A 19,773-nucleotide genomic window follows, 5' to 3' on the forward strand; every position below is an offset into this window, starting at 1 on the left:
CGTCCTGTCCTTGCAGCTGAAAAACACCCCCACAGCATGATGCTGCCATCACCATGCTTCACTGTTGGGACTGTATTGGACAGGTGATGAGCAGTGCCTGGTTTTCTCCACACATACCACTTAGAATTAAGGCCAAAAAGTTCTATCTTGGTCTCATCAGACCAGAGAATCTTAATTCTCACCATCTTGGAGTCGGGTGTTTTTTAGCAAACTCCATGCAGGCTTTCATGTGTCTTGCACTGAGGAGAGGCTTCCGTCGGGCCACTCTGCCATAAAGCCCCGACTGGTGGAGGGCTGCAGTGATGGTTGACTTTCTACAACTTTCTCCCATCTCCCGACTGCATCTCTGGAGCTCAGCCACAGTGATCTTTGGGTTCTTCTTTACCTCTCTCACCAAGGCTCTTCTCCCCCGATACCTCAGTTGGCCGGATGGCCAGCTCTAGGAAGGGTTCTGGTTGTCCCAAATGTCTTCCATTTAAGGATTATGGAGGCCACTGTGCTCTTAGGAACCTTAAGTGCAGCAGAATTTTTTTGTAACCTCGGCCAGATCTGTGCCTTGCCACAATTCTGTCTCTGAGCTCTTCAGGCAGTTCCTTTGACCTCATGATTCTCATTTGCTCTGACATGCACTGTGAGCTGTAAGGTCTTATATAGACAGGTGTGTGGCTTTCCTAATCAAGTCCAATCAGTATAATCAAACACAGCTGGACTCAAATGAAGGTGTAGAACCATCTCATCTGATCAGAAGAAATGGACAGCACCTCAGTTAAATATATGAGTGTCACAGCAAAGGGTCTGAATACTTAGGACCATGTAATATTTCAGTTTTTCTTTTTTTAATAAATCTGCAAAAATGTCAACAATTCTGTCAATATGGGGTGCTGTGTGTACATTAATGAGGAAAAAAATGAATTTAAATGATTTTAGCAAATGGCTGCAATATAACAAAGAGTGAAAAATTTAAGGGGGTCTGAATACTTTCCGTACCCACTGTATGTATGTATATATATATATATATATATATATATATATATATATATATATATATATATATATATATATATATATATATAGTCACTTGTACAATCAGGCAAGTGTTGCATCATCACTAAAGTTTATCATTTACATGTCTTTTAAGTCTCACTAATTTAAACATTCAAGCGATATTAAATCATTTAGTACTTGCATCCTCTCTGAGAGATGGTTTTGTCTGTGCGCATACATAAAGCTGCCTCACAAACAGCTCAGCAGTAACAAAACAGTTCTTTTTCGTGGCTTTTTGTGCTTAAATGGTCAAAAACACAAAATTGTCAAAATTCCGGTCTTGGCGAGTATCCTCGTAAACACAGTGGCCAGTTATGTCTTAAACTTACACAGTTGAGAAAGAAAACATGTGAAGGCTGATTTATACTTGCATCTGCAATTTCGCTTGGTTGCGAAAGGCAAACATAACGTCATCGCACTGTGGCATCGTTGTCCGTGCACACCATTCCACGTGGCATTGTGCATGGCTTTTTTTTGGTAACATTCCACTTTTGAAGATACATGACTGAGGCGAATCTTGCTGAGCATTCATGTATTCTATTATATTTATTTGTGCTGCTGCTTGCAATTTGTTTATTTGTTCTTATTTGTCTTTTTTCAGTTCAATTCAAATCAAGCTTCCTTGTGTTTCCTTGTGTAACAAAATTACCCTATTGTAAAAACACAAATACAATGAGTGATGAACCATATAGGTGAGATAAATGTAGCTAGTTGTTTAAAAAAAATAGTCTGGATTAAAGAATAACCTTTAGTAAAGCCTTTAGTCACATGGCAGAGGAAATAGACCTTAAAAAGCTCAGATTTTCCCTGAAAAACTAGAGAATAAATAGGTATATATTGCTGGGTAAAACACACTATGAAAGTTCAACATCTTCAGATTCAAGTGTGACATCAGTGCCTGTATATTGCATCACCTAAAGGGAAAGTTGAAACAAAAAGGACAATTCTGTCATTCATTTTTGAAAAAAGTCTCAGTGTTATTAATTGAAAGTCAATGGGGTCCAATGTTGTTTGGACAACAATGTTATTCAAAATTTAGTTTTCTATAAAAGAAATTCAAACAGGTTTGGAAGGACATGAAATTTTTGGGTGAAATAGGTCATCAATTTTTTGGAGAACTAGGTCAATGGAAGAGTTTTACAACAAAAATTGCATTCACTTCTATCCTCCAATAATAACACAACTCCGCCTCTTTCAAGGGTGTTGGTTTAAACACTCAAATAAAGGACATCATTTCACTCTGGCACAGAGTGATTCACAGTAACATCCTTCTAGAGAACTGAAAGACACAAAGAACAATCATCCATGGCAAACGGTAAATATGACTAATTTATAGAAATATATATATATATATATATATATCTCTCAAGGTGATGGTATCATATCTAGTATTACTGGCTAATTTTGTATCTTAAGTATTAAAGGGCATATTGCAGGTTAGAGCTTCAGTGATTCAATGTATAGAAAAATAATGTACGAAATAGATTTTCTTGAAAAAACGCTAATTAGGCTTCTGGAGTCGTTTTTTGTGAGAAAATTTTACTTCCGCATCTGAAAAAAGGAAAATTATAATTTTATTTTGTCATTTTTCCTATTTTAATAGTGAGAGAGCTGAATATGGTTTCCAAAACTCAAATACTCCTGCTGCTACTGGCTGTCGTGGCTTACTGGCATACTGGCTATGGTCTTACCAATGGTGAAAACAGCAGTACAACCACCACCAGCACAACCACCACCAGCACAACCACCACCAGCACAACCACCACCAGCACAACCACCACCGACACAACCACCACCGACACATCCACCACCGACACATCCACCACCGGCACAACCACTGCAAACACAATCACAGGCACAACCAACGGCACAAACACAGGAACAACTAAAGGCACAACCAACGGCACAAACAACGACACAACCATCGGCACAAAACCCAGCACAGCCAATGGCACAAACACAGGCACAACCACCAGCACAACCAACGGCACAAACACAGGCACAACCACCAGCACAGTCAACGGCACAACCACAGGCACAACCACCAGCACAGTCAACGGCACAAACACAGGCACATCCACCAGCACAGCCAACGGCACAACCACAGGCACAACCACCAGCACAGTCAACGGCACAACCACAGGCACAACCACCAGCACAGTCAACGGCACAACCACAGGCACATCCACCAGCACAACCAACGGCACAAACACAGGCACAACCACCAGCACAGCCAACGGCACAAACACAGGCACAACCACCAGCACAGTCAACGGCACAAACACCGGCACAACCACCAGCACAGTCAACGGCACAACCACAGGCACAACCACCAGCACAGTCAACGGCACAAACACAGGCACATCCACCAGCACAGCCAACGGCACAACCACAGGCACAACCACCAGCACAGTCAACGGCACAACCACAGGCACAACCACCAGCACAGTCAACGGCACAACCACAGGCACATCCACCAGCACAACCAACGGCACAAACACAGGCACAACCACCAGCACAGTCAATGGAACAACCACCAGCACAGTCAACGGCACAACCACAGGCACAACCACCAGCACAGTCAATGGAACAACCACAGGCACAACCACCAGCACAGTCAACGGCACAAACACAGGCACATCCACCAGCACAGCCAACGGCACAACCACAGGCACAACCACCAGCACAGTCAACGGCACAACCACAGGCACAACCACCAGCACAGTCAACGGCACAACCACAGGCACATCCACCAGCACAACCAACGGCACAAACACAGGCACAACCACCAGCACAGTCAATGGCACAACCACCAGCACAGTCAACGGCACAACCACAGGCACAACCACCAGCACAGTCAATGGAACAACCACCAGCACAGTCAACGGCACAACCACAGGCACATCCACCAGCACAGTCAACGGCACAAACACAGGCACAACCAACGGCACATTCAACGGCACAGTCAACGGCACAACCACCAGCACAGCCAACGGCACAAGCACAGGCACAACTAACGGCACAAACACAGGCACAACTAATGGCACAAACACAGGCACAACTAACAGCACAAACACAGGCACAACTAATGGCACAAACGCAGGCACAACCAATGGCACAACACCCAGCACTTCTATTGCAGCATCTCTTTCACTTATGGGGAGCATGGGACTGCCTGGACTTCTAATCTACACCGTCACCTGCACTGCGGTTCTTAAACTCTTCCACCAGTCCTGATCATCAACACCAGGAGTTGACAAACTACATATCTTTGTCAAACATCAAAAACCTAGATGTTTCACAGATAAGTACTGCGCTGATAAAAACTTGCACACAATAAAAATCTAGAAACGCATATATGATTGTATAAAGAATTAAAAATGAATTAAAGAATAAAGATTAAACACTTTTGTTGACATTTTTAAATGACCTTAACACATGCAGAATGGTTAAGGATGGGTGTTGTATTTATGGGTGTTGTAGATATTGTAATTATTAAGAGGTATGTATGTGTCATAATATATAACTATATAACATATCTATATAATGATATATAACTATATAACTATATAACATATCTATATAATGACATACTACAGAGTGAGATATCCATAAATCCAAAAATAAAATTTGCTATTCTGTGTATTTATGCAAAGCTTCTTAAAGACTGTTTGCTTATTTAAATATGCAAAATTACTTGTGTAATCTTAAGGAAAAAGGAAAAAGGACAAACATGCCAAACAGGATACAGGAGGAGTGAAACCTAATGCCCAACTCAAAAGTTACAATACAATTAGCAACAGGCTGGGTATTACAAAAAAAGAGAATGAATCAAAAATAAAGCTCTTACCTGCGGGCAATGTAGTAAAATACAGGATTGCCATTCTTAGATGTGCCAGCTTGGTAAAAGATGTTAAGGGTCTTTAAAGCTTTAAATTCCTCCTTCTCATGGACTTGATGCCTGCAAAATATAAGATTCAGATTTTTCTCAGATTATAAATTATGGCTGCTAATTTATTAAAATCACAATTTTTTTGAATATGTTTACATGTATTTTTATATACCGTATTTTCTCTATATTTATTTTTTAAAAAGCCACACTAAAATATAAGATCCACTGGGTCAAATCACAGGTTGCATCACTGTATAAGTCACATTTTATTTCAAATAATGTAAAAATACAAGTAAATTAATCTTAAGGTTTTCAAACATTATAAACACTATAAATATGTAGTTTCGTCCTCACTTACACACACACAAAAAAAACGTTCAAGTTTATCGGTATAGAGAACAAGAATAAAAAAAGACCTAAATTAGTGGCATCCATTATAAACAACATTTATTATAAACACCAAGCCTAAACAAATTAAAAGTGAAACTGAATTACAGGCGTGCGGGAAATGCACTCTACAAATATTGATGTTTCTTGACTAACAAGCACAAATTGTTAAAGTTAAATGTGAGGAGAGATAAAAACAGAAACCCACAAGAAAAATCTTTTCTGTACGAAGGCACAGACCAATATTTTCTATTTCGCAAACAACTTGAGTTGACCAATATTTTTTACCACAAATTTGAAAAATATCAAAAGAATAAATGATTTCTGATATTTTGACGAGTAAAATATATCTGATCTAAAGCCTTTTTTAAATCCATAAATTATTTATAAATAAATCATAATATGGATAAATGCATACAAATATATAGAGATAAATAAATACTATACACAGAAAATGTCAGAATAACACCAGCAAAAACATGCTGTTAAGTGGAAAGCTCAGTTATGAAGAATTTTACTCTTGCTATTTCTGGGTAAAAACTGAAGAGAGGAGAAACCCTAGCTTTTGGCAAAAGCAAGAACGGTCACCTTGTCATAAACTCCTCAAACTTTGAGCTGGTGAGGTTGAGGCTGGACCAGTGTGTGTCAGCTACTGGCTTATGTTCAGGGGGGCCCAGGTACGCCAGGAGGGTGGCCATCTTGTCAAATGGTCTACGACCCACTGCCTTGTGGTCCCTATGGTTTAAGGTTTGATTATAACATTTGTATCTGTATTTTGACATTACAAATTTGTCCATATTCAAAACTCTTTTACATTTACTGTGGAAACAGGACAAAGACTGTATCTAATGGGTTAGTTACTAAAAAAAAAAAAAAAGGAGGAACAACCTTGTGTTCCTTGTAACTGACCTTCTTTGTATATTTAGAAGCTATCTTACCTGTTACTGGAAAGGTATTGGCCAATTCTTTCCTGGTTGTTCCATAACAGACGGTGCAGGGCGAGCACGTTGCCGTCACTGATAAAAGACAGACTATGGTTCACTGAGTCACTTGGTGGAGAATCAGATGCAATATCCAAGAAGAACCTGGCAAAACAAAAATTAAAGATTTTGAAGTCCAAGTTTTATGGCTTTGAGTACGTATCTTCAAGTTTTAAAATGAGAATGAAAAAGTTACTTTTAGCAATATCTATATTTAAAATACAACATTTCTCTCTTCCAGGCTAAATGATCAAAAATCTATAGCGCAAATTTAGTCCAATCAAGCACTCTCTGAAAAATACACTTATAACGCATGCCTCTAACTAGCTACTAGCTAAACAGGTAGTTATGATACATATTATGTGAGAAAAAAAACAAACCTTCTGGCTGCATCAAAGTTGCTTTTCACAAAATCATTAAAGGGTCGCATATGCTCTTCTTTTGTAAAGAGGACATGATTAGCAATGCTCTGGAGAATCTGGGGGGAAAAAAATATATTGTGGCTTGAATATATGTAGTAATACAAGTTTTGCTATTACTTGAGGCCCAGTGTTATGTGGTATAAATCAACATTTAACCTTGCCAGTCATCACATGATGAAAGATCTGTATGAACCTGGCATAACTTTACTCACACTTACCTTAGACATGAGTTTGAGGCCACGCTCGATACGAGGTGGGGGTTTCTTGTCTAGAATGCCAGCCTCATACGGTGATACGATAGCTGGGTTAATAAATCGCAAGAACATGGCACTTCCTACTGCACCAATACTGTTTTGAGGAAACCGCTGGCTGACCACCTGCACAAACGGATGGAGGAAAGCGAGAGGAAAGACAACTGAGTGCTGGAAGAATGCATTATATGTAAATGACAGGCACAAGTCAAATTCTTTCTGATTTATGGTTGATATTTTGATACATCATGATAATTTTCATTTAAAAACACCAAAAAGAATACTAATATTTTCAATAGGTTTACAATTCAGGAAAGGACATTATGAAGGAAAAAATATATGTGAATGACAGAAGGGACAAATGATTGATAAATATGTTTTATACAAAAAAGAAAACAGTGTCATGAGACTTGAAACACTATATAGTGTTTGTACAGTACAAACTAATAATCAGACGTCAGACTTGTATGACGGCAAAGATGCAGATTAATGTCCGCTTATGGATTATGAGGCATTAAAATGCATCAGCTGTACTAATAAACATCACCACAATCACATTACAACATATACAATAATCCCTTACTAACCTAAATAAATATTTGTAGAACAATGTGTGAGAGCACACACCTTATAAATAATACTCATGGCAATGTGTGTCTGCAGTTTCACCGCACCTACAATACAAATTCTTTGTAGAGGACTGAATCATTTCCGTCTCAAGAGACTTCAAGCCAGTCTAATTAGACTGAGACTTAAAATAGGCTATGAAGGGTCTCAGCTTATGATAAAATGTTCTAAGGCTATAGCTGATAAGAATCATCACGTGTAAATTTGCATTAAAATAATAATAAAAAAAACTAATAATCATAATGGGAAATAACCTATTCTTTGTGCATAATTTTTAGAAAAATCAACAAACTGACAATTATTTAAAGGGTTAGTTCACCCAAAAATTACAAAACAAAAATAACAACTTTGTTCAACAATCTGAACCTTTGTCATACATAGTGAACTCAGTGCAGGCTTCCTTGTTTATGTCCGAACACCAGTTCAGTATTGGCCGAAGCTGAACATGTGAGCAGCACGACACATGCATGTGATGCTGACACAGAAACCGCCCAATAATGAGCCAGCATTCGGACGTAAGCAAGGTCGCTATTTTTGTTTTGGCGCACAAAAAGTATTCTTGTCGTTTTGATAACATTAAGGTTGAACCACTGCAGTCGTGTTGACTATTTTAACCATGTTGTTAACTAATTATCTGGACGTTAAAAGATGCAATGATGTTGATTTCATCAAAAATATCTTAATTTGTCTTCTGTAGATGAACGAAGGTCTTACGGGTGTGGAACGACATGAGGGTGAGTAATAAATGACAGAAATTTCATTTTTGGGTGAACTAACCCTTTAATCTGTTTATGTGCACCAATTTTACACCTAACAATTTCAAAATATCATGTAAAACGTGTTTTTTGATAGCTTTATGGCACTATGGTTTATGGTTTTTTCTGTACTTTTGTAATAAGCAATAAAAAAAGACAAATAAAATGCACCATGCTTTATAACATCATGGTCATGTGGTGAAGGTCCCAGCAAATGCCAAAGAGAAAGGAAATGAGAATACAAACAGACAAAAAAAAATTAAAAAAGGTGTGAATAGTTAGACATTTTACACCGTTACATACATTTTCATCCATGCATATGCACCAATGGTTTCTTAAAAGTGAAAACATGCACAACCATTGACGAAGACGACCCATAGAGCACATGACAGAAGCCAGAGTAGCGCCAACATGTTCATCAGATTGTATTTAATGCATGCAACACCTTCATCAAAAGTTTTCCAAGAAAGACGACTCTTCCAGAAACCAAAATACAGATTCATAATGTTTTCAAATTTAAACCTAGATGTATTTCAAGTGCGTACGCTCTGAGAAGGTAGACCAAGTCAGTACCGGGCTCCAGGTCTGCATATTTGTGGATATTTTGTCTTCGTGTTAGAATAGACCCTAAACCCACACAAAGAAACAGTCTGCTGCTTTACCGCAAGACATAGAAAAGCTGAACTGATCCCACCTGTCCGCCATCAGTCCACAACGGTTGGAAAAAGAAAAAAGAAAAAAGGGTGGTCCAAAGCAGTACAATTATTTTATTTATTTATCTGTGCGTTCTTCTCCTCACTAATGTTGAAAATGGGCGTGTCTTCATAAGAAAACCATGTTTACACAGGTGTTTCTGAACATGTTCTGGCGAAAAACAATTCAAAACCATGAAAAATCAAATTAAAAAAACAAACAAATAAAATAAGTTTTTAAAAAGCAACACGTTGCATTTATGGAATGAATAAAAACCCAAACTAATAATAAATGGCAGCTAAAGAAAAAATAAAATGCTAAAACACTTACGGATTTTTTGTTTTCCTTTTTTTCTTTAACAGTGGCTTTATTCAGAAGGGAGTGGCAAGTAGCCTACAGGGCAGAGATGAGCACAGAGAGGTCACAGCAGCTACACAACTGCACTCAGCACAGCCACAGTGCATACAAACACAATGAAGGAGCAGACAACACAACCACTGCCTTCCTGACAGCTGATCTATGAACAGTTTCATTCATGTTTATTTCAGTGATTAAGAAACACCGGCTGATGCTCTCCAAGCAGAACGTAAAGCAAAAGCTGCAAAGATGCTACAGTGGAGAAGGGAGAGCGAGCTCTCGGCCCAAGCAAACAAAGTAAGAATACAGTAAGAGTGTGAAGATATTAGAGGAAAATTAAAGACCAGAATAGGTGCCGATGAGGATGTAAGTGGACCGTGCAGAAGATACAAGAATGAGTCATCAATATTTTCAGTCTGTTATTCCAGAAAGGAAAGACTATGTTTTTAAATGTGAATATCAACTAAACAGAAGCTTTTAGAAGCTCACTAGCATAGAGATGTCCTCCAAGCTATCTAGATGCCACAAAACTATTATCATTTTTTATTTAACGGGGACTTACTGAGCCAAACATCACAACCCGATCCTCGTGATTACAAACAAGACAAGAAAAGCCGTGAAAGGAAATGACAAGAAAGGAAAAGAAACTACATGTAATTAAGAAAGATGAAAAGAAAAGGTGTTTTTGTCATTCATTGCTTTATTTTCTCTGTTTAAAAAACAACTTAATGCATCACCAGCCACAAGATGGTGCCCTTGACAGAGTATCTGAGATGTGAGAAAGACGGATGATAATTTCAAATGAAAACTTGGTACTTTCATTTTTAGTAAAAAAAAACTACGCTACCAGCTACATCAACAATTTTCATAATGGAAAAAAACAAAACAAAATGAATTGTTTTTGTATTCTTAAGTAGAAGTGACTTAAAATGTGTGATGAATACGTAAACATTAGGGCTGGGACAATAAATCGAGAAATGATTCTGGATCGATTCTTAGATTTTCCCGAATGTAATCACAATTCCCTCTCCAATCGATTCTGAGCTTAGTTTTTAACAGAAAATGGCACTGCGTACTTTAGAAACAGCCGTACTCTGCTTGCTTCCAATTCCTTAAACAACATTTGAACCTTCTATAAAATAATCATTCATAAAGTTTGAAGCAAATTACAAGGGTGTTTGCAGTAGGCTGTGTTTACATTAATATAGCGTCATAAAAGTACCTTCTCAGACTCAGCCGAAAGCACGAGCGCTCTTCTTCGTGAGCATTTAAGCGTGCGAATAAAAACTAGCCTAGAGCGGCATCTGCTGTTAAAAACTAAGCTCAGAATCGATTCGAGAGAGAATCGCGATGCATTCGGAAAATCTCAGAATCGATCCACAAATCGAGATTAAATCGATTTATCGTTGCAGCCCTAAAACATTATATCAATATAGAAATGTTAACTTCAATGCCGAGGCCATTAGAGCCAAACCCCATGTGTGAAGTTTGATATACAGTATATACGATTTATTGCAGCTGGGAGAACTGTGATGTGTACCTTCTCATGACATTTAAACTTTCATAATACCTCTGCAAGCAATGTCAAAATATGTTTGCTTACTAAAATGAATCCGTAATGTCTGTTGTTGCATGTAGAGCAGAGCAAATGACTCAGCAGATCTTTTTTGCCATTTGAAATCATACTCTGATACATTAAACTTTAATTCAGATACTGGAATTGGAATCATATCAAACTTAAAATGTCATTTATTTTAAAATTCAGTATTAAGAACAGGTCGTAATGATTTAATAGTGACATTTTTAGCACTTTGAATGTCACAGTCCAATTTTGCCATTCAAATAAAAATACATCTCTCTTTTGGACTTACTATAAAAGTAACAGAAATTAACTTTTAATAACCATGGCAATCCTATAGGAAAATGCTGTAATGTACAATAACCTTTCAAAAGTTTGAGGCCAGTAAGAATTTTTTTAAAATTAAGATATTAATACTTATTCAGCAAGGATGCATTACATTGAAGTGGCAATAAAGACTGAGTCGCAAGTTCAAATGAACAGCATTTATTTCAAATAGAAATCTTTTGTAACAATGATAATGAAAGAAGTATTATGTTTTCCACAAATATATTAAAGGGGATGCCTAATGCTAATTCATGCATTCTGACTTATTTACACTGTTAAAGCGGAACTCAGTAAGATTTGCGAAGCTCCCCCTACAGTTTCCTTCAGTGAATCACACTGTCGTAAATACTCCAAGCGCAGCTCTGGACTACAACGACTACAACGCTCACCGGCACAGTAGTTTTGCAAATACAATACAAGAAAGAGGAGGTGGGTAATTTGCAAATACAGTACACTCGATGGAGGTGGGTAATTTTTGAAATTGTCTTATAAAGTCATAATATATACATTTTGTCACTCTCGCGTGAACGTGAACATGAGGCGAGATTGTTTCGGGTCGGTGCAGCTCAACTTGCAAGTGCTGTATTCTGGCGTAGACGTGCCAGATGGGGTTAGTGCTCGCCTCAAACACACCACTACAAGTCAATTAACCATCGTGAGGACTTAGAAAACTTTTTATGAAGGTAAAAAAAAAGTTACTTAGTTCTGCTTTAAAGAGTTGGATTCTCATGCTAAACATGGCCAAAGTTTCAAAAAACGATTTGGACGTATGACGGAGTATTTCAGTGCCAAATACATTCTTTCAGGGTTCGTATAATTTTCGGAAAGTTTTTTTCCGTGTACGGCACAGTATGACGTCATAAAGGGTGGGATTTCCTTGTATGGGCACTTCTCCCAGAAGAGCACGTGCACATCAACCAGAGCGAGAGCAAGAGCATCAACATGCTTCGTTCGGGTTACGGAAGTCGACAGCAGCGCTGCACAGGACTTGCTCGAGAAAGCTTTGTCATTTTGCTTTTAGACCACAAAATCAACAATGTCACCTAAGGAGTGTGTTTTTCGTTGTGAGGGAAAGATAACCTTGCTTCCCAAAGAACCCAGCGTTAAAGGTGCTACAGAGGATGTTTTGTTTTATACATTTTTGCAATATTACTTGAAACTGTCTTTAACTGATAAAAGACTATTTATTAGGTGCACTGAAAGTAATAATATTAATATACATCATTTGTGCACGAGGTAGAGCCTTAAAAACATCAGCCAATCGTTTACACGATGATCGGCCCTCTGGCTTGTCAATCACTGCCGTTACGTTCCTTGTGAGAGACGTGCGTGGCTGCGCGCTCCAGTAACTTTCCACACTCCACAGGCGCCGCATGCAATGTTTTTGTCAGGAGACAGGAAAGTGCAGATTATGAGTTACCTGCGGTGAGTCCGACATAATGAATCCACTAACACGACACAGCGAATGCCGGTGGTAAACAAACACTCGTGTTACAATACTCGTGCACGAGTTTTAGGAGGCGTTCCCTCGAAATGAGCTGTGAAGGAGGGGGGTTGTTCTTACGCATGCGCTCATTTCAAAAACTCAGTAACAGTCTTTGGTTTCTCAGTTGACGAAAAGATCCTCTGTAGCACCTTTAAGGGAACAGTGGATGCAGTTTGTTTTTCCAGGGCAGAAATGGAGTTGTGCAAGTGTGTTTGTTTGTTCCCGGCATTTCGGTGACTAGACCCAGATCGACCCGGGGTTTGCTGATGATTTGAAACTGAAAGATGGAGCGGTCCCAACGATAAAAGATCCCGGTCATGAGTCAGACTTGTCAGACACTGAAGACTGAGGGTTTAGCTTTGCCATTACAGGAATAAATTACACTTTTAAAATCTATTCAAATAGAAAAGTTATTTTATAATATCTAAGAATATTACTGTTTTTATCTGTATTTTGATCAAATAAATGCAGCCTTTGTGAGCATAAGAGACTTTTTTTAAAACATGTCCAAAAAAAAAAAAAAAAAAAAAAAAAAAAAAAAAATATCCTACCGACCCCAAACTTTTAATTGGTAGTGTATCTGAGAGAAACAGATAATAATAATAATAATAATAATAAAAAAAACTGTCTGATATATTCGTTCACAGACAGGCAGAGGTGAGCAGTGGTGCAAGAGAGGATAAGAGCAGTTTCTCTTGTTAGAAGTGACTGGAAGACTGATCAGTGGATGCCCAAGCATGAAAGACAGCCTCAATGCAGTCATTCAGAGGATGCAGTAACAGTGGTTAAAAAAAAAAAAAAAAGCAGATTGGCATTAAGCAGTGAGCATACCTGATACAGACAGTGGCACACACTACGCAGCTGTGGAGGAAACTCGCTTGAAGAGTTGATGATGGCCAGGAAGAATCGATCTGTGATCTGCAGCAGGTTCTTCTGGTTCTCCTCCAGGTTCTCCGCTGGTTCGAGCCTAAAGAGGAGACAGAAAAGTTAAACATTTTGGAAGAATGACAACGATAAAAACCCCTTTTCTTTAAAAATAAAGAGAAAGCTTGACCCAACTAAACAGTGTCAACAATATGAGTTTAACTATGTAAACATGCCTGGTGGGGTCCACTTCAAAACTGATTTGCTGCCACTCTGGAGTCGTGATGATTCCTTTCAACAGCGGTTCCAGAAGCTTCTGCAGATACGCAGCTCCATACACCTGCAAACAGTGTGCCAGATTTTAAGTGCGTATACACTACGCACTTAAAATAAGATTTTTTTTAAAAAGAAATTAATACTTTTATTCTGCAAGGATGCATTAAATTGATTAAAAGTGATATTTATAATGTTACAAAAGATTTATATTTAAAAAAACAAAAAAACAAATGCCGTTCTTTTTTATCCTGAAAGAAATATAGCACGGTTTCCACAAAAATATTAAGCAGCACAACTGTTTTCAGCAATGATAATATTAAGTAATGTTTCTTGAGCAGCAAATCAGCATATTATAATGATTTCTGAAGGATCGTGTGACACTGAAGACTGGAGTATTGATGCTGAAAATTCCTCTATCCTCACACGAATAAATTACATTTATGATAGCAAAATTGAAATTAATATTTCACAATATTACTGATTTTACTGTATTTTTGATCAAACAAATGCAGACTTTCAAAAACAAAAACGACCTTTCCAAAACCAAACATTTGAACATTTGGGTCTCTCTTGGAATATTTATTTCTGGGAATAACTCGTGCAAAGACATTGAAGACTGAAAATGTTTTCTGACCATCACCGTTTCACGTTACCTTAAAACAAAAGGTCATAATCTTGCTGGCTAGGCTGTTTCCTCTGAAGAGGGTCTGCATAGAGTCGGCCAGCTCCACCTCTTTTGAGAACATGTTCCATAGCAGCTGATACAGCAGATGGCGAGAGTCGAACAATGTCACCAACACCCTGGCCAGCTCATCCTGAAAACCATCAGAACATTGAGCACAACAGCTCTCCAATGACCATCAATACACCCAATGTATTACTCTTAGTGAGCAAAACAGTGTTAAAAGGGACTTTTTTTCCCTTCTACAGAACACAAAAGAAGATATTTTGAAGATGGCTGGGGACCAAACAACAATGAACCCCATTAAATTCCAGTGTATTGACCAGAAAAAACATTGAAACATTTCTCAAAATATCTTATTTTATGGTTCACAGAAGAAAGTCAAACAGTGCTGAACCTAGCTTCTGAGTAAGGAAAAAGGATATTTCTAACTCAACATGAGTTTACAGAAATGCATTGCTTTACTTTTCATGCATGTTTTTTAATGATCTTATTGTCTAAACTGTATAAGTTATATCTCTCACCCATTGAGAGCAAGGGACCACATTGGCCAGTGCCATGGCTATAGGCAGCTCGCCCTGATCTCCCATCATGGTGACCAGCTCGACGAGTCTCTCAAAACGGTCTGCAAGCACGGTCTCTGCGAGTGTGTCAAACTCCGTCCCTTGCTGAAGGATCTTAGTGAGCACCTCCATAAACGTCGCCCGTGTCTGCAGGTCCTTATGGTACCCTAGACCTGTTCAGAGATATCAGAATCACTTTTTTCCTCAATAAAAATGACTCACCAAGCACAGTAAAAATAAATGATAATGTCAGCACTTCTCACCGATGGAGTGCATGAGGCCGCTGTCCACATTGGCGTTGAGCAAGTTAGACATGGCCAGCACTGTGCAGTGCCGCAAAGATGCCAGTCGTCTAGACATGCCACGTTTCCGCCCTGCCACCTGCTGGCCGTCTTCCTCAACCTCGCTGCAGTCATTCAACAGGTTCATGAACAGTGTGAAGTACCTAAAGGGGAAAGAAATCAGACCTTTAAGAGCCCATATTACACCCTTTTACAAAGTCTTGATTTCGTTTTTGGGGTCTACTAGAATACGTTTTCATGTTTGAATGTTCAAATTTGTTTACATTATTGCAGCACCTCTCTTCACTATGGAAGCTTGTTTCTGCCACTAAAAAAAAAAAAAAAAAAAAGGTAATTGAGAGATATAAACTCACAATTGTGAGAAGTAAAGTCAAAACTGTGAAATATAAACTCACAATTGCAAGAAATAAAGTCAGAATTGCAAGATATTGACTCACAATTGCGAGATATAAACTCGCAATTCTGACTTATCGCAATTTCGTGTTTAAATCTTGCAATGCTGACTTTTCTCAGAATTGTGAGATATAAACTCGAGTTATAAAGTCCAATTCTGAGAGGGGGAAAAAAATTGCAAGTTTATATCTCACAATTCTGACTTTATAACTCACAATTCTGAGAAAAAGTCAGAACTACTAGATATAAACTTGCAATTTTGAGTTTAAAAAAGTCATAATTGCAATTGTGAGTTTATATCACACAACAATGAGAAAAAAAAAGCCAGAATTACGAGATGTAAACTTGCAATTTCGAGATTAAAAATAAAAAAGGTAATTGAGTTTTTATTTAGTGGCAGAAACAAGCTTCCACACTTTTTTTAATTCCTGTCTCTATAAAGTCCTTCTGGAAAGCACAATGTGCTCTGATTGGTCGGCTGGACCAGTGTGCTTTGATTGGTCAGCAATTTTGATCGTGTTTTGGAAGTGTCAATACACAACTAAGGCAACTCAACCAGGCCTTGCCCCTTTTATTTCACGCATATGTCGTGGATGGGAATTATTTAAATGAGGGATATTATGATACGTTACGTTCAAGGAATTGAAGCATTTCAGGTAGTTCAGAAACAGCGCTTATAGATATAGAGAATACTAGAGAATAGAGAACTTTGTGCTTTGCAGGCATTTTCCATGCTTAAACAGCAATATTACACGCTAAACAAAGTTGAAAATATATATATTAAAAAAAAAAAGCATAATTGCTTCTCTATAAAAGGACAAAACAAAAGAGTTGGATTAATGATCCTACTTGAGGAAAAGCTGAGATTTGGCCTCCATGAGCTCAACGCCATCACCCTCCTCAGGCTGCAGGGGAAGACCGGCCAACAGTGAAACTACTGCCTCCATACTCGCCTGATCCAGATCTCTGTACAGCATGATTGAATAAACACATAAAGCATGAGAAAAGAACATGCAATGGGCAAAACGACAGGTTTCAAGGCACTAAACATTTAATAAAAGCTATGAAACTGCGAAGGCGATACCGGGTCAGACATTTGATGTCATCGTCCGCTGCTTGATTGGAGGTTCCCATCACCCAGTCTGTGAGGTACTCCACCATTTTATTTCTGAGAAAAGCAGCAAAGTTAGACAATCCATAACCTCATGACTCACAAACTGAATGATCACAACAAATCAAGATGACAATAATGTGTTTTTTATGTGGCAAGCAGAGAGATAGTGTGAGAAAGCAAATCAGAGATGGATAAAAACAAAAATTATCACAAAAATTAATACTTTTATTCAGCAAGGACGCATTTAACAAAAATGAATAAATTAACAGGTTTTAAATTGTAATAATAGTACACAATATTATTGTTTTTATAGTATTTTTGATCATATAATGCAGCTTTGGTGATCAAAAAAATTCTTGGTTCAAAAACCACAAAAAAAAAAAAAAATCTCACCAACCCCAGATTTTGTTTAGTGTAAATTTACCTGAATTTCATCTCTTGGCAGAAGGAGAGGTCATCCCTGCGTTCCATCATCACCTCCACTAGCTGACACAACTTGGTTTTGATCTGAATGGCATGGACAACATTCCCTAAAATACGCACATACCTGAGAATGACAGAAAAAGGTGATGGATACAGCATGGATATAGAGATAGCATTAAGAAAAATCTTCAGATGCTCTTTTTATCCATGCAAATCCAGAGCTAATATTAAAATAGCTTTAGGTGTGAATAAGAGCATATGAAAGGGTAAAGTCTTACCTAACCAGGTTGAGCATCATGGTCTCAATGCTGGCTTGACCGAGGTGCTCCGAGCTTCCTTCAGTGTGACTGTCAAGCAAGTTCTTCATGATGGCGATGGTCTGCTCTACAAATAGTGTGTTAGTGTCTGTAATGGGAACCTGGGGAAGAAAATGAGACAAAGTTTAGGAAAGATGCTGATGCCTATGGAGAATGTGGCTGATGCTTATGCAGAATGTGACACGGTGCTGATAAAACGAATAGTAACAAATTTACAAAGCTTCCACAGTGCTCAATGCATGTCAGAACATTCTTGATTAAAACAGACCATGTGTTCTGAGTAGACGGTATTTAAAGGATTAGTTCACTTTCAAATGAAAATTAGCCCAAGTTTTACTCACCCTCAAGCCATCCTAGTTGTATATTTACCAGGTGGGTAAATAAAGGCCTTCTGAAGCAATGCGATCCGTTTGTGTAAAACAAAAAACAAAAAAACAAATCCATATTTAACAAGTTATGAAGTAAAATTTCTAGCTTCAGTCAGACCGCCTTCTGTATTCAACTTACGAAAGAAACGGAACTGCCGTTGCGGTGGTTCCGTAAGTTGAATAGGGAAGGCGTAGGACGTAGCGTAAGCTTTTGAACTACTAGAGTTTTACACTTTCTTTGTACATTGAAAACGGAAGGCGGTCCGGCAGAAGCTAGATATTTTACTTCATAACTTGTTAAATATGGATTTTTTAAATTTTTTTTTTTTTTTTTTTTACACAAATGCATTGTTTCACTTCAGAAGGCCTTTATTACCCCCTTGGAGCCATGTGGAATATGTTTATGATGGACAGATGTGGATGGAGACACTTTCTTCAGCTCATACTCATGACCTCTGTTCACTGCCATTATAAAGCTCGGATGCATCAGGATATTTATTAATATTTCTCCGATTGTGTTCATCAGAAAGAATAAAGTCATATACACATAGGATGGCTTGAGGGTGAGTAAAGCTTGGGGTAATTTTCATTTAAAAGTTAACAAATCCTTTAAAAAGTCTGCATATTCTGAATTGTTCTGAGAACAATGGTTTCCTGCCACCTTGTGGCCAAAACTATACATGGCATTTGAATGCATGTCAAGTTAATTTGTTGTATCTGTTGTTAGAATAGCCAGTCTACTGTATTAAAAAAAATGAAGCATAAATTTTAAAGCATTTCTGCATTGTGCTATTTTCATGACAGTTATTGTAATACAATATAATAATACAATTAATTGTGTTATAAATAAATAACACATAAAATATACAAATATAAAATGCATTAAAAAGATATTTAACTTGTATATTTAATATAATACAAAATAATAATATAATAAATGCACAGTATTGCTCCTGAATGCTAATTCTTATATAACAACAATATTTAATTCTGCACTAATTTATTTAATATTGATATTAAATATTACATTTTTTATTTTATTTATAATTAATTTGATCTTTATGTTTTAAAAATGTTATAAAAAGTGCACTTTTGCACGTCAAAGCTAGAATCTCTTACCGGACCCTGGGTGTCAAAAAAACGTCCGATGCTGTTGCGTAGCTTGTTGAAGAGCATGGGGTAGAGAGCTGGACTGAGTTCAAGTCCCACGAGGTCTTTGACGTTGGTGCGAATCTGCATGCCCACCTTCTCATGTGTACAGACCATCAGAGCCAGCAGACGCTCCAGAAACCTGTTAAGAGACGTCTCGCTGTTCACCTCACAAGAACCCATGGAGATCATGGAGCCCTTGCGTTCAGTTAGGGGGCCCATGGGAGGGCTATAGGTGCCTAGGCTAGGAGTGCTGCGCTGCTGGAGACAAACTCCTCCGAGGGCACACAAGAAACCTGTCATGTTGATCCACTCCTGAGGACAGAGAGAAAATAGTTGGCAGGAAAGGAAAACCAACTGTATAACTGACTGATTAGTTTTCTTGTTTTAACTACCTGTCCATCTTCCACTTTGTTTTTCGGGTGGTTGATTATCTGTTTAGTAGCCTGCTCCCATTTTGCATGTGTGTCTTCCCATGCCTAACATTGAAAAAGGTCAAATTTGAGTCAACTAAAGATAAGA

The 19,773-nt window shown here is 38.0% G+C and overlaps 2 protein-coding genes across 5 annotated transcripts in view; one reads left to right on the forward strand and one right to left on the reverse strand.

The window, feature by feature from the left end:
• nf1a (neurofibromin 1a) overlaps window positions 1-19,773 on the reverse strand; it is a 92,516-nt gene that overhangs the window by 49,080 nt on the left and 23,663 nt on the right. For 3 of the 4 annotated variants that reach the window (XM_048159936.1, XM_048159933.1, XM_048159935.1), the window contains exons 19-35: window positions 19,647-19,730; window positions 19,222-19,566; window positions 17,696-17,835; window positions 17,419-17,541; window positions 16,965-17,048; window positions 16,730-16,846; window positions 15,449-15,630; window positions 15,147-15,358; window positions 14,594-14,755; window positions 13,901-14,004; window positions 13,632-13,767; window positions 9,382-9,444; window positions 6,944-7,102; window positions 6,684-6,781; window positions 6,262-6,408; window positions 5,912-6,058; window positions 4,895-5,005 (exon numbers count right to left, since the gene is read on the reverse strand). In XM_048159936.1, coding sequence (XP_048015893.1) covers window positions 4,895-5,005; window positions 5,912-6,058; window positions 6,262-6,408; window positions 6,684-6,781; window positions 6,944-7,102; window positions 9,382-9,444; window positions 13,632-13,767; window positions 13,901-14,004; window positions 14,594-14,755; window positions 15,147-15,358; window positions 15,449-15,630; window positions 16,730-16,846; window positions 16,965-17,048; window positions 17,419-17,541; window positions 17,696-17,835; window positions 19,222-19,566; window positions 19,647-19,730 — 2,414 coding nt within the window. The remainder of the gene's footprint in view (window positions 1-4,894; window positions 5,006-5,911; window positions 6,059-6,261; window positions 6,409-6,683; window positions 6,782-6,943; window positions 7,103-9,381; window positions 9,445-13,631; window positions 13,768-13,900; window positions 14,005-14,593; window positions 14,756-15,146; window positions 15,359-15,448; window positions 15,631-16,729; window positions 16,847-16,964; window positions 17,049-17,418; window positions 17,542-17,695; window positions 17,836-19,221; window positions 19,567-19,646; window positions 19,731-19,773) is intronic. The other variant, XM_048159934.1, reaches the window with a different exon arrangement.
• Window positions 2,285-4,415, forward strand: LOC125248211 (putative per-hexamer repeat protein 5). The gene is made up of 2 exons (XM_048159939.1): window positions 2,285-2,359; window positions 2,648-4,415. Exons 1-2 carry the CDS (start codon window positions 2,350-2,352, stop codon window positions 4,279-4,281), a joined length of 1,644 nt encoding a protein of 547 aa, XP_048015896.1. The 5' UTR covers window positions 2,285-2,349; the 3' UTR covers window positions 4,282-4,415.

The sequence above is a fragment of the Megalobrama amblycephala genome, linkage group LG16 (genome assembly GCF_018812025.1).
Source record: "Megalobrama amblycephala isolate DHTTF-2021 linkage group LG16, ASM1881202v1, whole genome shotgun sequence".
Classification (NCBI taxonomy): domain Eukaryota; kingdom Metazoa; phylum Chordata; class Actinopteri; order Cypriniformes; family Xenocyprididae; genus Megalobrama; species Megalobrama amblycephala.